Source organism: Embiotoca jacksoni, unplaced genomic scaffold, assembly GCF_022577435.1.
Source record: "Embiotoca jacksoni isolate LCO1_2020_lvr unplaced genomic scaffold, fEmbJac1.0.p SCAF_4, whole genome shotgun sequence".
NCBI lineage: Eukaryota > Metazoa > Chordata > Actinopteri > Embiotocidae > Embiotoca > Embiotoca jacksoni.
In genome coordinates, this window is record NW_027185392.1 from 2,046,974 (window position 1) to 2,063,414 (window position 16,441).

At 42.8% G+C, this 16,441-nt stretch overlaps 3 protein-coding genes across 9 annotated transcripts; all 3 read right to left on the reverse strand.

The window, feature by feature from the left end:
* Nucleotides 1–185: 185 nt before the first annotated feature.
* On the reverse strand, nt 186–2,363 carry LOC138208962 (E3 ubiquitin-protein ligase TRIM21-like). Its single transcript, XM_069167225.1, has one exon. The coding sequence runs from the start codon at nt 2,314–2,316 to the stop codon at nt 673–675; it is 1,644 nt and encodes a 547-aa protein (XP_069023326.1). The 5' UTR covers nt 2,317–2,363; the 3' UTR covers nt 186–672.
* A 5,171-nt stretch (nt 2,364–7,534) lies between these two features.
* LOC138209117 (E3 ubiquitin-protein ligase TRIM21-like) lies at nt 7,535–9,372 on the reverse strand. Its single transcript, XM_069167492.1, has one exon. The coding sequence runs from the start codon at nt 9,319–9,321 to the stop codon at nt 7,678–7,680; it is 1,644 nt and encodes a 547-aa protein (XP_069023593.1). The 5' UTR covers nt 9,322–9,372; the 3' UTR covers nt 7,535–7,677.
* Nucleotides 9,373–13,251: 3,879 nt separating this feature from the next.
* Nucleotides 13,252–15,183, reverse strand: LOC138209319 (E3 ubiquitin-protein ligase TRIM21-like). Of its 7 annotated transcripts, none has more exons than XM_069167809.1 (3): nt 14,910–15,183; nt 14,579–14,873; nt 13,252–14,545 (listed from the first exon to the last, which is right to left on the reverse strand). In XM_069167809.1, the coding sequence occupies exons 1-3, from the start codon at nt 15,134–15,136 to the stop codon at nt 13,493–13,495; spliced, it is 1,575 nt and encodes a 524-aa protein (XP_069023910.1). In that variant the 5' UTR covers nt 15,137–15,183; the 3' UTR covers nt 13,252–13,492. The 7 variants fall into 7 exon arrangements, with proteins under 7 accessions (XP_069023910.1, XP_069023911.1, XP_069023908.1 ...); XM_069167810.1 differs by having other exon boundaries at nt 13,252–14,383; nt 14,450–14,841; nt 14,878–15,183; XM_069167807.1 differs by having other exon boundaries at nt 13,252–14,873.
* Nucleotides 15,184–16,441: the final 1,258 nt, after the last annotated feature.

Genomic DNA, 16,441 nt, shown 5'->3' on the forward strand with positions numbered 1-16,441 from the left:
GAAGTTGAGGTGTTCACCTTGTTACCTAATGGCTGCTGTTCTGTTGCCCTGTGCTGGACACAGAGGGGAAGTACACCAGGCTAAAAAGTTTTAAAATGAAACACTTTAAAAATCTCAAAGTTATAATATTGATCATTATGAAAACAGTGGAGGCTGAAAACAGATATTATTTTCAGAATCTGCTTTATTGGTGAAATTTAAAAACACATACATCGTCTGCCAGTGTACTGACACTCATGATTGATTAATCTGCTGATTGTTTCCTACATTAACTGATCAATAATATGACATGTAGCCCATAAACACCCCAACATGTTGATGTTTCGTACCTGCCTCTCACTGCTACAGTTATTACATCACATCATGTTACATTTGATTGTAAAATCTATTCATCAAAAAACAGAAAAACCTTCAACCTGCAGAGAAAATGTGTTTCCTGCTCAGACGTGTTGATGTTGTGACTCTGAAGCTTTCTGACACTCTGACAGAAACATTCCAGCTCAGGACATCATGACTTTTAATGCTGCATCATCACATCAGACAGGAAACAGTGGGGACATACTGGACATCAGAGGAGACACATTTCCCTCAGCCTCAGTCCCACAGACCGGATCACAGAGAACCTTTTTAATAAGTACGTTCACTGATGGAGACGCTTCATCATGAAACAGATCAGGCAGTTTGATTGACAGGAGAGATGATCAGGGGTGCAGAGTTTTTACCACCATCATTAGGACAGGGACTGAAGAATGGGAGGAGTTTGTCAGTGAAGGAGCAGCCAGTAAAGGAGTAGATAAGAGTTGCAGCATCGACATCATAAAAGGAGACCAGACCCTCCTCATAATCCACAAACACCCCCACCTTCTCAGGAACAGACCCAAGACTCAGACGGACTGAAGGGTCAGCACAAGCTTCATATTCATTTCCATTTCTCAGACATATAGTCCAGAAACCTTTCTGAGGAGTCAGTGTGATGTCTCCCTTCCTGTTGATCGACTCTCTGACCACTCCTAAAGTCCAGTCCGTTTTTCCTTTAACCTGAACCTCAAAGTAAAATCTGCCTGCAGAGAAACTCTGTTTTCCTAAAACACAACCACATTTAGAAAACCTCTCTGGGTTGTCTGGAAGATTCTTCCTCACATCACCAAGGTTCACTTGTTTCCCGTCATCAGACAGAATGAGGTGAGGATGTGCTGTATCAGGATCCAGAGTCACGTCCACTGCAGACTGCTGGAGTCTCTTCAGCTCGGCCTCAAACAGCAGCTTCCTCTTTTTCCTGAGCGTCTCCTCCAGCTGAACCACAGCTTTCACCACAGTCCCCTCATATGATGGTGGACGGACGCTGACCTCTGTCCGGTCCTCGGTGGGTGGAGCAGCTGTCAGGGACGAGAAGCTTTGGAGGAGTTGGAGGTGGTCTGCAGAGCGTGAGAGCTGCTCCACCTCAGAGCTCCTCTTCATCAGCTCAGAGATTTCCTGCTGCAGATCTGTGATGAAACCTTCAGCCTGTTTCTCTACTGTTTCCTGCTTCTCTTGGATCTCCTCCATGAGCTCGTTCAGGCCTCTCTCAGCCGCCTCCTTCAGAGCAGTGAACACCTCAACACCTTCTGCTTTCTCTCTGTCTGCAGCAGCTTTACTCGTCTTCACCGACTCTTTGAGCTCCTCAATCTTCAGTTGTCTCTTCTGGATCATCTGCTGAATCTCAGCCTCTGTCTTCCCCAGCTCTGCCTTCTTTCCTTCATATTCTTCGGTCAGAGGAACCAACTCGTGTGTCTTGTGGTCTAAAACAGAGCAGAGCATGCAGACACATGTCTGGTCGGTCTGACAGAACAGCTCCAGAGGTTTATGGTGCTTCGTACACATCCTGCCTTCCAGGTTCTCCACAGGCTCCGTCAGCTGATGTCTTTTCAGGCTGGACGTTGTCAGATGAGGCTGCAGGTGAGTCTCACAGTAGGAGGTCAGACACACCAGGCAGGACTTGAGGGCCTTCAGTTTAGTTCCAGTGCAGACATCACAGGGAACTTCTCCTGGTTTGGCAGCTTGTTGCTCTGAGCTGCTGCTGCTGGCTTTCTGTTGAGATTCATGTCTGAACTGAGCAACTATCTCAGAGAACAACGTGTTGACTCTCAGGTGAGGTCTAGTGTTGAACTTCTCTTTACACATGGGACACTGACACCTGTCGGTAACGGTCCAGTGTTGAGTGATGCAGTTTTTGCAGAAGTTGTGTCCACATGGTGTGCTGACTGGATCAGTGAACACATCCAGACAGATGGAGCACAGAAACTGATCCTCAGAGAGAAGACAGCTGGCAGCAGACATGTCTGCAGTCTGAGGACAAAAGTCAAAGAGGGAAAAACATCATTTTAAAAAGAGTTATAAAGACAAATATTCTTGTATTGTTTCTTCTGTTCTACAGCTGAACTTCAGAGTTAAAGTGACACGAGGAGTCGGTACGAAATGAAAGGAGTTGAACTTCCTGTTTGATTGAAGCTGTAAGTTTTGTGTTGATGCTGGTTTTTGAAACAGTAAATCTGATCAGCTGTACTCACCAGTGTTGGACTCAGGTGTTGAGGAAGAACAGATGAAGTTTATTTTATCTTCAGATACAAAAACAGAGATTCGTCTCGACTGCTGCTCTGCCGTCTCTCTGACTAACTTTCTCTTTCACTTTTTCACTTTAATGTGACCTGGAATCTAGTTTTTCCAGTTTGGCTTTGCCTCTCTGCTGCTGTTTGTCAGGATGTGTTTCCTCATTCAGGTTCAGACGTTATTTAAGTTACGACACTGTTTCCAAATAACTTTAGGATGCTGTGTAAAATGGAAATAAAATAAATGTGATGATTTACAAAATCATATAAACTCATATTTAAATGAAAATAGACTAAAGACAACATATCAACTGTTGAAACTGAGGAAGTTTATTGTTTTAAGAATTTGATGGCAGCAACACATCTCAAACGAGTTGAAACAGGGTCAACAAAAGACTGGAAAAGTTGTATAAGGCTAAAAAAAACAACTGGTGGAACATCTCACTACTAATTAGGTTAATTAGTAAATTAGTTTACCTGGCAACACACACACACACACACACACACACACACACACACACACACACACACACACACACACACACACACACACACACGTAGGAGGGGTTTTATCTGCGGCGGAAAAGTAAATCTAAACGCGCAAGAAAAGCGATTGGAGTCGAACAGACAGTGGAACCATCTGATCAATAAGCAGAGCGGAGACATGATTCTTAACCAGAGTTACCCTGTAGTAGTAGTATCCTCATGTTTGCTGTGTGTCACATGCTGTGAACAGTTAGTTGGATGAATAGTTACGATTCTCCTTCTAAACCAAATTAACCTCATCAACACTGTTGGTCATATAATCTGATGGGAGACAGAATTAAGTGTAACACCAATCTGAAGGCAGACTGATGGAAGCAGTATATTGACTCAACACCGCCCCCTAGTGTATAAATCAAAGTGGTTTCATTCCTAGGGATTACTGTTTTTTACAGAGTGACTGTGCAGCTCTGTCTTTCAGGGTTTGTTTCCTCCTTCCTGTATCGCACTGAGTTTATTGCAGCTCACAGATCAGTTTTACAGAATGACTTCAACTAAACAAACTGATGGTTTAAGTTTTCACAAATCGTTGGATTTTAACAGTTTATTTCGTCCCTTGTGAAAAATCTTCACGTGAAAAGTGATTGAAGCTGTAAGTTTTGTGTTGATGCTGGTTGTTGAAACAGTAAATCTGATCAGCTGTACTCACCAGTGTTGGACTCAGGTGTTGAGGAAGAACAGATTCAGTTTATTTTATCTTCAGAAAGAAAGAGATTCGTCCCGACTGCAGCTCTGCCGTCTCTCTCCTAACTTTCACTTTCACTTTCAGGTGACCTTGAATCTAGTGTTTCCAGTTTGGCTCCGCCTCTCTGCTGCTGTTTGTCAGGGTGTGTTTCCTCATTCAGGTTCAGACATTATTAAAGTTACAACACTGTTTCCCAAAAAGTTGGGATGCTGTGTAAAATGTAATAAAAATAAATATGATTTACAAATCAGTCATTTAAATGAAAATATACCAACGACAACATAACTGTTGAAACTCAAAGTTCATTGTTTTCTGAAAAATATGTTCTTATTTTGAGTTTGATGGCAGCAACACATCTAAACACATTTTTAGAATAGGGTAAACAAAAGACTGGAAAAGTTGTGTAAAGCTAAAAAAAAAAAAAAAAAACACCTGGTGGAACATCTCACTACTAATTAGGTTACCTGGCAACAGATCAGCAACATTATTGGGTATAAAAAGAGCATTTCAGAGAGGCAGAGTCTCTCAGAAGTGAAGATGGGGAGAGGAAACATTTCTGAAGTTTCAGATCATGACAGATGGTCGTGCTGGAAAAGACATTAAATAAATTTGTTCAAAAAAATTTAATTATTCATTGAAAAGAAGTAAACATGAATTTTCCAGTCAGACCTGGACGCAGCGTTTACACACAAAATGCTGATGATGGCTGAATTTTTAATAACATTCATAACGGACACTAAAATCTTATTTACATCTATGATATCAAACATGATCCTCCCGAAGCATCAGACTGCACCCAGCCAATAGTTTCAACATGTCATTTATTGGATCAACATTCTTCATTAATACGCCCATCAACATGTGCAATATTACAATATATACACGTTATTTTTGTATGTATAGCAGGTGGAGACCAGCAGCCTTCAACGGGGACTAAAATCTGCAGCAGGACGCCGTCAGTGTCCGAACATCTCCTGCGAGGCGTAGGTCATGTAGAGGAAGCCGTCCTCGTCCTGGTGATCTTTGTACACCTGCGCCATGGTGAGCGACATGCTGTTGTTGATGAGCAGGTAGAAGGCCTGACTGGGCAGCAGAGCCATCCGGTTCCTGAGACACAAGATGAAGAGCTGCTTTAAATGAGTGTCGTTCTGCCGGCTGCACGTCGCCCGTTAGCTGCGTCACATGACACGCCGAGTCGGCACAAATCTCTGTAATGATCCGTCTGCTACCAGACTCCATTAAAATTCTAAGCATTTTAAGGAATTAAAACAAGAAACACTCTTGCATGTAAAACCCAGAATGCACTGCAAGAGGAAAATGAGCCGCTGCTCGCAGTTTTAAAAACTTTAACGTTCCTTTGTGTCAGATAATCGACTGAAGTCCCCACATTTATCTAAAGGTGACGTTTTGTCACACCGTCAGTGCTTCGTCTGCTGGCTGTCGTTTCCAAGTTATTCCAGAGCTGCCACCAAAATGATGCAACACTTTCTACAAAAAAAAAATTAAATTAAAAAAAAAAGTCAACAAACCATCGGAAAGAAAAACTGTTCTCCAAATAAAAGTTTCTCTTCTACTGCTGGTACTATGCACTTATTTTAGGTTTCCCCATCGGGCAGAAATTCTGGGTAGTATTCTTCAGGAGCCGGTACTAAAAACACCGACTACACAGAGGGAATCATTACAATCACAGCGTCATGAGACACCGAGCTGTTTATTTTAGTCACTGGACTACTTGATTAAAAGCGACCCGTGTGTCATGTTGAAGATGAGGTGACCACACACACACACACACACACACACGCACACACACACACACACAGGCAAGAAAAGCGATTGGAGTCGTTCAGACAGTGGAACCATCTGATCAATAAGCAGAGCGGAGACATGATTCCTAACCAGAGTTACCCTGTAGTAGTAGTATCCTCATGTTTGCTGTGTGTCACATGCTGTGAACAGTTAGTTGGGTTAATAGTTACGATTCTCCTTCTAAACCAAACTAACCTCATCAACACTGTTGGTCACGTAATCTGATGGAGGACAGAGTTAAGTGTAACACAAATCTGAAGGCAGATTGATGGAAGCTGCATTGACTCAATACCGCCCCCTAGTGTATAAATCAAAGTGGTTTCATTCCTGCAGATTACTCCTTTAAAGAGTTCTGGTGCAGCTCTGTCTTTCAGGGCTTGTGTCCTCATTCCTGTATCTCACTGAGTTTATTGCAGCTCACAGATCAGTTTTACAAAATGACTACAAATAAACAAACTGATGGTTTAAGTTTCAACAAATCGTTGGATTTTAACAGTTTATTTCATCCACTGCGACAAATCTTCACGTGAAAGGGACTGAAGGTTAGGTTAGGTAGTTACTTTATTAATCCCCGAGGGGAAATTTTTTCGCTACAGCAGCATACAGAAGCAATAGACAATAATATAATAATGGAAAAGCAATAAAATAGCAGTAAAAAATATAAAATGCACAGTATATACAGTATATACAGTACAGTATATATCTATATATATTATATACAAACAACCAAGAAGCACAGTCAACAGTGTTATTGTTGTATGATGGATTTTGCCAGAGGTGAGTTATTGTACAGTCTTATTGCAGTCGGCAGGAATGATCTCCTGTATCTGTCCTTGTGACAGCGGAGCTGGAGGAATCTTTTGGAGAAAGTGCTCCGCTGTCCCTGCAGCAGGTGGTGGAGAGGGTGGTCAGGATTATCCAATATGGATAATAGTTTGTTCTGCGTCCTCCTCTCCACCACCTTTTCCAGGCTGTCCAGTTTGTAGCCGATGATGGAGCCGGCCTTCTTAACCAGTTTGTTAAGTCTGTTGGTGTCACCTGCTCCAATGCTGCTCCCCCAGCAGACCACAGCGAAGTACAATGCACTGGCCACAACAGACTGGTAGAACATCTCCAACATCTTGCTGCACACATTGAAGGATCGAAGTTTCCTCAAGAAAAAGAGGCGACTCATCCCCTTCTTGTAGACAGCGTTGATGTTGGTCTTCCAGTTCAGTCTGTTGTTGAAGCTGTCAGATAAATGTGGTGGAGTGGAAGGAGACAGGAGCTGAACATGGAAGTACTCAAATAAAGTACAAATACCTCCAAATTGTACATGAGTACTTCAGTACGTGTACTCAATTAATTTCCACCACAGACTCTTCTCATGTTGTTCCTGGATGCAAACAGGAAGTTGAGGTGTTCATGTTGTTACCTAATGGCTGCTGTTCTGATCCCCTCTACTGGACATACAGAGGAAATACACCAGGCTGCAAAGTTTTAAAAGAAAACACTTTAACAATCTCAGCATTTTAATATTGATCATTATAAAAACAGTGGAGGCTGAAAACAAATATTATTTTCAGAATCTGCTTTATTGGTCAAATTTAAAAACACATACATCTTCTGTCAGTGTACTGACACTCATGATTGATTAACCTGCTGATTGTTTCCGACATTAACTGATCAATAATATGACATGTAGCCCATAAACACCCCAACATGTTGATGTTTCGTACCTGCCTCTCACTGCTGCAGTTATTACATCACATTATGTTACATTTGATTGTAAAATCTCATCAAAAAACAGAAAAACCTTCAACCTGCAGAGAAAATGTGTTTCCTGCTCAGACGTGTTGATGTTGTGACTCTGAAGCTTTCTGACACTCTGACAGAAACATTCCAGCTCAAGACATCGTGACTTTTAATGCTGCATCATCACATCAGACAGGAAACAGTGGGGACATACTGGACATCAGAGGAGACACATTTCCCTCAGCCTCAGTCCCACAGACCGGATCACAGAGAACCTTTTTAATAAGTACGTTCACTGATGGAGACGCTTCATCATGAAACAGATCAGGCAGTTTGATTGACAGGAGAAATGATCAGAGGTGCAGAGTTTTTACCACCTTGATTAAGATGTGGACTGAAGTATGGGAGGAGTTTGTCAGTGAAGGAGCAGCCAGTAAAGGAGTAGATAAGAGCTGCAGCATCGACATCATAAAAGGAGACCAGACCCTCCTTGTAATCCACAAACACCCCCACCTTCTCAGGACCAGACCCAAGACTCAGACGGACTGAAGGACCAGCACAAGCTCTGTATTCATTTCCATTTCTCAGACATATGGTCAAGAAACCTTTCTGAGGAGTCAGTTTGATGTTTTCCTTCCTGTTGATCGACTCTCTGACCACTCCTAAATCCCAGTCCGTCTTCCCTTTAACCTGAACCTCAAAGTAAAATCTGCCTGCAGAGAAACTCTGTTTTGTTAAAACAGAGACACAGAAAGAAAACCTCTCTGGGTTGTCTGGAAGATTCTTCCTCACATCACCATGGTTCACTTGTTTCCCGTCATCAGACAGGATGAGTTCAGGATGTGCTGTATCAGGATCCAGAGTCACGTCCACTGCAGACTGCTGGAGTCTCTTCAGCTCGGCCTCAAACAGCAGCTTCCTGTATTTCCTGAGCGTCTCCTCCAGCTGAACCACAGCTCTCACCACAGTCCCCTCATACGATGGTGGACGGACGCTGACCTCTGTCCGGTCCTCGGTGGGTGGAGCAGCTGTCAGGGACGAGAAGCTTTGGAGGAGGTGGAGGTGGTCTGCAGAGCGTGAGAGCTGCTCCACCTCAGAGCTCCTCTTCATCAGCTCAGAGATTTCCTGCTGCAGATCTGTGATGAAACCTTCAGCCTGTTTCTCTACTGTTTCCTGCTTCTCTTGGATCTCCTCTATGAGCTCGTTCAGGCCTCTCTCAGCCGCCTCCTTCAGAGCAGTGAACACCTCAACACCTTCTGCTTTCTCTCTGTCTGCAGCAGCTTTACTCGTCTTCACCGACTCTTTGAACTCCTCAATCTTCAGTCGTCTCTTCTGGATCATCTGCTGAATCTCAGCCTCTGTCTTCCCCAGTTCTGCCTTCTTTCCTTCAGATTCTTCTCTCAGAGGAACCAACTCGTGTGTCTTGTGGTCTAAAACAGAGCAGAGCATGCAGACACATGTCTGGTCGGTCTGACAGAACAGCTCCAGAGGTTTATGGTGCTTCGTACACATCCTGCCTTCCAGGTTCTCCACAGGCTCCGTCAGCTGATGTCTTTTCAGGCTGGACGTTGTCAGATGAGGTTGCAGGTGAGTCTCACAGTAGGAGGTCAGACACACCAGGCAGGACTTGAGGGCCTTCAGTTTGGTTCCAGTGCAGACGTCACATGGAACTTCTCCTGGTTTGGCAGCTTGTTGCTCTGAGCTGCTGCTGCTGGCTTTCTGTTGAGCTTCATGTCTGAACTGAGCAACCATCTCAGAGATGAACGTGTTGATGTTTAGTTCAGGTATTCTCTGAAACACCTTATTACACATGGGACACTGACACCTGTCGGTAACGGTCCAGTGTTCAGTGATGCAGTTTTTGCAGAAGTTGTGTCCACATGGTGTGCTGACTGGATCAGTGAACACATCCAGACAGATGGAGCACAGAAACTGATCCTCAGAGAGAAGACAGCTGGCAGCAGACATGTCTGCAGTCTGAGGACAAAAGTCAAAGAGGGAAAAACATCATTTTAAAAAGAGTTATGAAGACAAATATTCTTCTGTTGATTCTTCTGTTCTACAGCTGAACTTCACAGAGTTAATGTGACACGAGGAGTCGGTACGAAATCAAAGGAGTTGAACTTCCTGTTTGATTGAAGCTGTAAGTTTTGTGTTGATGCTGGTTTTTGAAACAGTAAATCTGATCAGCTGTACTCACCAGTGTTGGACTCAGGTGTTGAGGAAGAACAAATGAAGTTTATTTTATCTTCAGATAGAAACACAGAGATTCGTCTCGACTGCAGCTCTGCCGTCTCTCTGACTAACTTTCTCTTTCACTTTCAGGTGACCTTGAATCTCGTGTTTCCAGTTTGGCTCCCCCTCTCTGCTGCTGTTTGTCAGGGTGTGTTTCCTCATTCAGGTTCAGACATTATTAAAGTTACAACACTGTTTCCCAAAAAGTTGGGATGCTGTATAAAATGTAATAAAAATAAATATGATTTACAAATCACTCATTTAAAAGAAAATATACCAAAGACAACATAACTGTTGAAACTCAAAGTTCATTGTTTTATGAAAAATATATTCTTATTTTGAGTTTGATGGCAGCAACACATCTAAAAAAAAATTTGAATAGGGTAAACAAAAGACTGAAAAAGTTGTGTAAAGCTAAAAAAAAAAAAAAGAAAAAAAAAAAAAAAAAACACTTGTTGGAACATCTCACTACTAATTAGATTACCTGGCAACAGATCAGCAACATTATTGGGTATAAAAAGAGCATTTCAGAGAGGCAGAGTCTCTCAGAAGTGAAGATGGGGAGAGGAAACTTTTCTGAAGTTTCAGATCATGACAGATGGTCGTCCTGGAAAAGACATGAAAGAAATTTGTTTAAAAAAATTTAATTGTTCATTGAAAAGAAGTCAATGTGAATTTTCCAGTCAGACCTGGATGAAGCATTTACACACAAAATGCTGATGATGGCTGAATTTTTAATAACATTCATAATGGAAACTCAAATCTTATTAACATCTATGACATCAAACATGATCCTCCTGAAGCATCAGACTGCACCCAGCCAATAGTTTCAACATGTCATTTATTGGATCAACATTCGTCATTAAAACGCCCATCAACATGTACAATATTACAATATATACACGTTATTTTTGTATGTACAGCAGGTGGAGACCAGCAGCCTTCAACGGGGACTAAAATCTGCAGCAGGACGCCGTCAGTGTCCGAACATCTCCTGCGAGGCGTAGGTCATGTAGAGGAAGCCGTCCTTGTCCTGGTGATCTTTGTACACCTGCGCCATGGTGAGCGACATGCTGGCCAACCCGCTGTTGTTGATGAGCAGGTAGAAGGCCTGACTGGGCAGCAGAGCCATCCGGTTCCTGAGACACAAGACGAAGAGCTGCTTTAAATGAGTGTCGTTCTGCCGGCTGCACGTCGCCCGTTAGCTGCGTCACATGACACGCCGAGTCGGCACAAATCTCTAATGAGCCGTCTGCGACCAGACTCCATTAAAATTCGAAGCATTTTAAGGAATTAAAACAAGAAATACTCTTGCATGTTAAACCCAGAATGCACTGCAAGAGGAAAATGAGCCGCTGCTCGCAGTTTTAAAAACTTTAACGCTCCTTTGTGTCAGATAATCGACTGAAGTCCCCACATTTATCTAAAGGTGACATTTTGTCACACCGTCAGTGCTTCGTCTGCTGGCTGTCGTTTCCAAGTTATTTCAGAGCTGCCACCAAAATGATGCAACACTTTCTACCAAAAAAATTAAATTAAAAAAAAGTCAACAAACCATCGGAAAGAAAAACTGTTTGACAAACAAAAGTTTATCTTCTACTGCTGGTACTATGCACTTATTTTAGGTTTCCCCATCGGGAAGAAATTCTGGGTAGTATTCTTCAGGAGCCGGTACTAAAAACACCGACTACACAGAGGGAATCAGTACAATCACAGCGTCATGAGACACCGAGCTGTTTATTTTAGTCACTGGACTACTTGATTAAAAGCGACCCATGTGTCATGTTGAAGATGAGGTGAACACACACACACACACACACACACGCGCGCACACACACACACACACACACACACACACACGCAAGAAAAGCGTTTGGAGTCGTACAGACAGAGGAACCATCTGATCAATAAGCAGAGCGGAGACATGATTCCTAACCAGAGTTACCCTGTAGTAGTAGTATCCTCATGTTTGCTGTGTGTCACATGCTGTGAACAGTTAGTTGGGTTAATAGTTACGATTCTCCTTCTAAACCAAACTAACCTCATCAACACTGTTGGTCACATAAACTGATGGGGGACAGAGTTAAGTGTAACACCAATCTGAAGGCAGACTGCTGGAAACTACATTGACTCAATACCGTCCACTAGTGTACAAATCAAAGTAGTTTCATTCCCAGAGATTACTCCTTTAAAGAGTGCAGGTGCAGCTCTGTCTTTCAGGGTTTGTTTCCTCCTTCCTGTATCTCACTGAGTTTATTGCAGCTCACAGATCAGTTTTACAAAATGACTACAAATAAACAAACTGATGGTTTAAGTTTCAACAAATCGTTGGATTTTAACAGTTTATTTCATCCACTGCGACAAATCTTCACGTGAAAGGGACTGAAGGTTAGGTTAGGTAGTTACTTTATTAATCCCCGAGGGGAAATTTTTTCGCTACAGCAGCATACAGAAGCAATAGACAATAATATAATAATAGAAAAGCAATAAAATAGCAGTAAAAAATATAAAATGCACAGTATATACAGTATATACAGTACAGTATATATATATATATATTATATACAAACAACCAAGAAGCACAGTCAACAGTGTTATTGTTGTATGATGGATTTTGCCAGAGGTGAGTTATTGTACAGTCTTATTGCAGTCGGCAGGAATGATCTCCTGTATCTGTCCTTGTGACAGCGGAGCTGGAGGAATCTTTTGGAGAAAGTGCTCCGCTGTCCCTGCAGCAGGTGGTGGAGAGGGTGGTCAGGATTATCCAATATGGATAATAGTTTGTTCTGCGTCCTCCTCTCCACCACCTTTTCCAGGCTGTCCAGTTTGTAGCCGATGATGGAGCCGGCCTTCTTAACCAGTTTGTTAAGTCTGTTGGTGTCACCTGCTCCAATGCTGCTCCCCCAGCAGACCCCAGCGAAGTACAATGCACTGGCCACAACAGACTGGTAGAACATCTCCAACATCTTGCTGCACACATTGAAGGATCGAAGTTTCCTCAAGAAAAAGAGGCGACTCATCCCCTTCTTGTAGACAGCGTTGATGTTGGTCTTCCAGTTCAGTCTGTTGTTGAAGCTGTCAGATAAATGTGGTGGAGTGGAAGGAGACAGGAGCTGAACATGGAAGTACTCAAATAAAGTACAAATACCTCCAAATTGTACATGAGTACTTCAGTACGTGTACTCAGTTACTTTCCACCACAGACTCTTCTCATGTTGTTCCTGGATGTAAACAGGAAGTTGAGGTGTTCATGTTGTTACCTAACGGCTGCTGTTCTGATCCCCTCTACTGGACATACAGAGGAAATACACCAGGCTGCAAAGTTTTAAAAGAAAACACTTTAACAATCTCAGCATTTTAATATTGATCATTATAAAAACAGTGGAGGCTGAAAACAAATATTATTTTCAGAATCTGCTTTATTGGTCAAATTCAATAACACATACATCGTCAGTCAGTGTACTGACACTCATGATTGATTAATCTGCTGATTGTTTCCGACATTAACTGATCAATAATATGACATGTAGCCCATAAACACCCCAACATGTTGATGTTTCGTACCTGCCTCTCACTGCTGCAGTTATTACATCACATTATGTTACATTTGATTGTAAAATCTCATCAAAAAACAGAAAAACCTTCAACCTGCAGAGAAAATGTGATTCCTGCTCAGACGTGTTGATGTTGTGACTCTGAAGCTTTCTGACACTCTGACAGAAACATTCCAGCTCAAGACATCGTGACTTTTAATGTTGCATCATCACATCAGACAGGAAACAGTGGGGACATACTGGACATCAGAGGAGACACATTTCCGTCAGCCTCAGTCCCACAGACCGGATCACAGAGAACCTTTTTAATAAGTACGTTCACTGATGGAGACGCTTCATCATGAAACAGATCAGGCAGTTTGATTGACAGGAGAAATGATCAGAGGTGCAGAGTTTTTACCACCTTGATTAAGATGTGGACTGAAGTATGGGAGGAGTTTCTCAGTGAAGGAGCAGCCAGTAAAGGAGTAGATAAGAGCTGCAGCATCGACATCATAAAAGGAGACCAGACCCTCCTTGTAATCCACAAACACCCCCACCTTCTCAGGACCAGACCCAAGACTCAGACGGACTGAAGGACCAGCACAAGCTTCATATTCATTTCCATTTCTCAGACATATAGTCCAGAAACCTTTCTGAGGAGTCAGTGTGATGTCTCCCTTCCTGTTGATCGACTCTCTGATCACTCCTAAATCCCAGTCCGTTTTTCCTTTAACCTGAACCTCAAAGTAAAATCTGCCTGCACAGACATTGTGCTTTCCTAAAACAGAGACACTTTTAGAAAACCTCTCTGGGTTGTCTGGAAGATTCTTCCTCACATCACCAAGGTTCACTTGTTTCCCGTCATCAGACAGGATGAGTTTAGGATGTGCTGTATCAGGATCCAGAGTCACGTCCACTGCAGACTGCTGGAGTCTCTTCAGCTCGGCCTCAAACAGCAGCTTCCTCTTTTTCCTGAGCGTCTCCTCCAGCTGAACCACAGCTCTCACCACAGTGCCCCCATATGATGGTGGACGGACGCTGACCTCTGTCCGATCCTCCGTGGGTGGAGCAGCTGTCAGGGACGAGAAGCTTTGGAGGAGGTGGAGGTGGTCTGCAGAGCGTGAGAGCTGCTCCACCTCAGAGCTCCTCTTCATCAGCTCAGAGATTTCCTGCTGCAGATCTGTGATGAAACCTTCAGCGTGTTTCTCTACTGTTTCCTGCTTCTCTTGGATCTCCTCTATGAGCTCGTTCAGGCCTCTCTCAGCCGCCTCCTTCAGAGCAGTGAACACCTCAACACCTTCTGCTTTCTCTCTGTCTGCAGCAGCTTTACTCGTCTTCATCGACTCTTTGAGCTCCTCAATCTTCAGTCGTCTCTTCTGGATCATCTGCTGAATCTCAGCCTCTGTCTTCCCCAGTTCTGCCTTCTTTCCTTCAGATTCTTCGGTCAGAGGAACCAACTCGTGTGTCTTGTGGTCTAAAACAGAGCAGAGCATGCAGACACATGTCTGGTCGGTCTGACAGAACAGCTCCAGAGGTTTATGGTGCTTCGTACACATCCTGCCTTCCAGGTTCTCCACAGGCTCCGTCAGCTGATGTCTTTTCAGGCCGGACGTTGTCAGATGAGGCTGCAGGTGAGTCTCACAGTAGGAGGTCAGACACACCAGGCAGGACTTGAGGGCCTTCAGTTTGGTTCCAGTGCAGACGTCACAGGGAACTTCTCCTGGTTTGGCAGCTTGTTGCTCTGAGCTGCTGCTGCTGGCTTTCTGTTGAGCTTCATGTCTGAACTGAGCAACCATCTCAGAGAACAACGTGTTGACTCTCAGCTGAGGTCTAGTGTCGAACTTCTCTTCACACATGGGACACTGACACCTGTCGGTAACGGTCCAATGTTGAGTGATGCAGTTTTTGCAGAAGTTGTGTCCACATGGTGTGCTGACTGGATCAGTGAACACATCCAGACAGATGGAGCACAGAAACTGATCCTCAGAGAGAAGACAGCTGGCAGCAGACATGTCTGCAGTCTGAGGACAAAAGTCAAAGAGGGAAAAACATCATTTTAAAAAGAGTTATAAGGAAAAATATTCTTCTATTGTTTCTTCTGTTCTAAAGCTGAACTTCACAGAGTTAATGTGACACGAGGAGTCGGTACGAAATCAAAGGAGTTGAACTTCCTGTTTGATTGAAGCTGTAAGTTTTGTGTTGATGCAGGTTGTTGAAACAGTAAATCTGATCAGCTGTACTCACCAGTGTTGGAATTAGTTGAGGAAGAACAGATGAAGTTTATTTTGTCTTCAGAAAGAAACACAGAGATTCGTCTCGACTGCAGCTCTGCCTTCTCTCTAACTAACTTTCTCTTTCACTTTAAAGTGACCTTGAATCTCCTTTTTCCAGTTTGGCTCCGCCTCTCTACTGCTGTTTGTCAGGGTGTGTTTCCTCATTCAGGTTCAGACATTATTAAAGTTACAACACTGTTTCCCAAAAAGTTGGGATGCTGTGTAAAATGTAATAAAAATAAATATGATTTACAAATCACTCATATTTAAATGAAAATAGACCAAAGACAACATAACTGTTGAAACTCAAAGTTCATTGTTTTATGAAAAATATATTCTTATTTTGAGTTTGATGACAGCAACACATCTAAAAAAAATTGGAATAGGGTAAACAAAGACTGGAAAAGTTGTGTAAAGCTAAAAAAAAAAAAAAAATAACACCTGGTGGAACATCTCACTACTAATTAGGTTACCTGGCAACAGATCAGCAACATTATTGGATATAAAAAGAACATTTCAGAGAGGCAGAGTCTCTCAGAAGTGAAGATGGGGAGAGGAAACTTTTCTGAAGTTTCAGATCATGACAGATGGTCGTGCTGGAAAAGACATTAAATAAATTTGTTCAAAAAATTTTAATTATTCATTGAAAAGAAGTAAACATGAGTTTTCCAGTCAGACCTGGACGCAGCGTTTACACACAAAATGCTGATGATGGCTGAATTTTTAATAACATTCATAACGGACACTAAAATCTTATTAACATCTATGATATCAAACATGATCCTCCTGAAGCATCAGACTGCACCCAGCCAATAGTTTCAACATGTCATTTATTGGATCAACATTCTTCATTAAAACGCCCATCAACACGTACAATATTACAATATATACACTTTATTTTTGTTTGTACAGCAGGTGGAGACCAGCAGCCTTCAATGGGGTCTAAAATCTGCAGCAGGACGCCGTCAGTGTCCGAACATCTCCTGCGAGGCGTAGGTCATGTAGAGGAAGCCGTCCTCGTCCTGGTGATCTTTGTACACCTGC

Excerpts from the sequence above, each read along its gene's own strand:
- LOC138208962 (XM_069167225.1), bottom strand. The coding sequence starts at position 2,316 with ATGTCTGCTGCCAGCTGTCTTCTCTCTGAGGATCAGTTTCTGTGCTCC.
- LOC138209117 (XM_069167492.1), bottom strand. The coding sequence starts at position 9,321 with ATGTCTGCTGCCAGCTGTCTTCTCTCTGAGGATCAGTTTCTGTGCTCC.
- LOC138209319 (XM_069167805.1), bottom strand. The coding sequence starts at position 15,136 with ATGTCTGCTGCCAGCTGTCTTCTCTCTGAGGATCAGTTTCTGTGCTCC.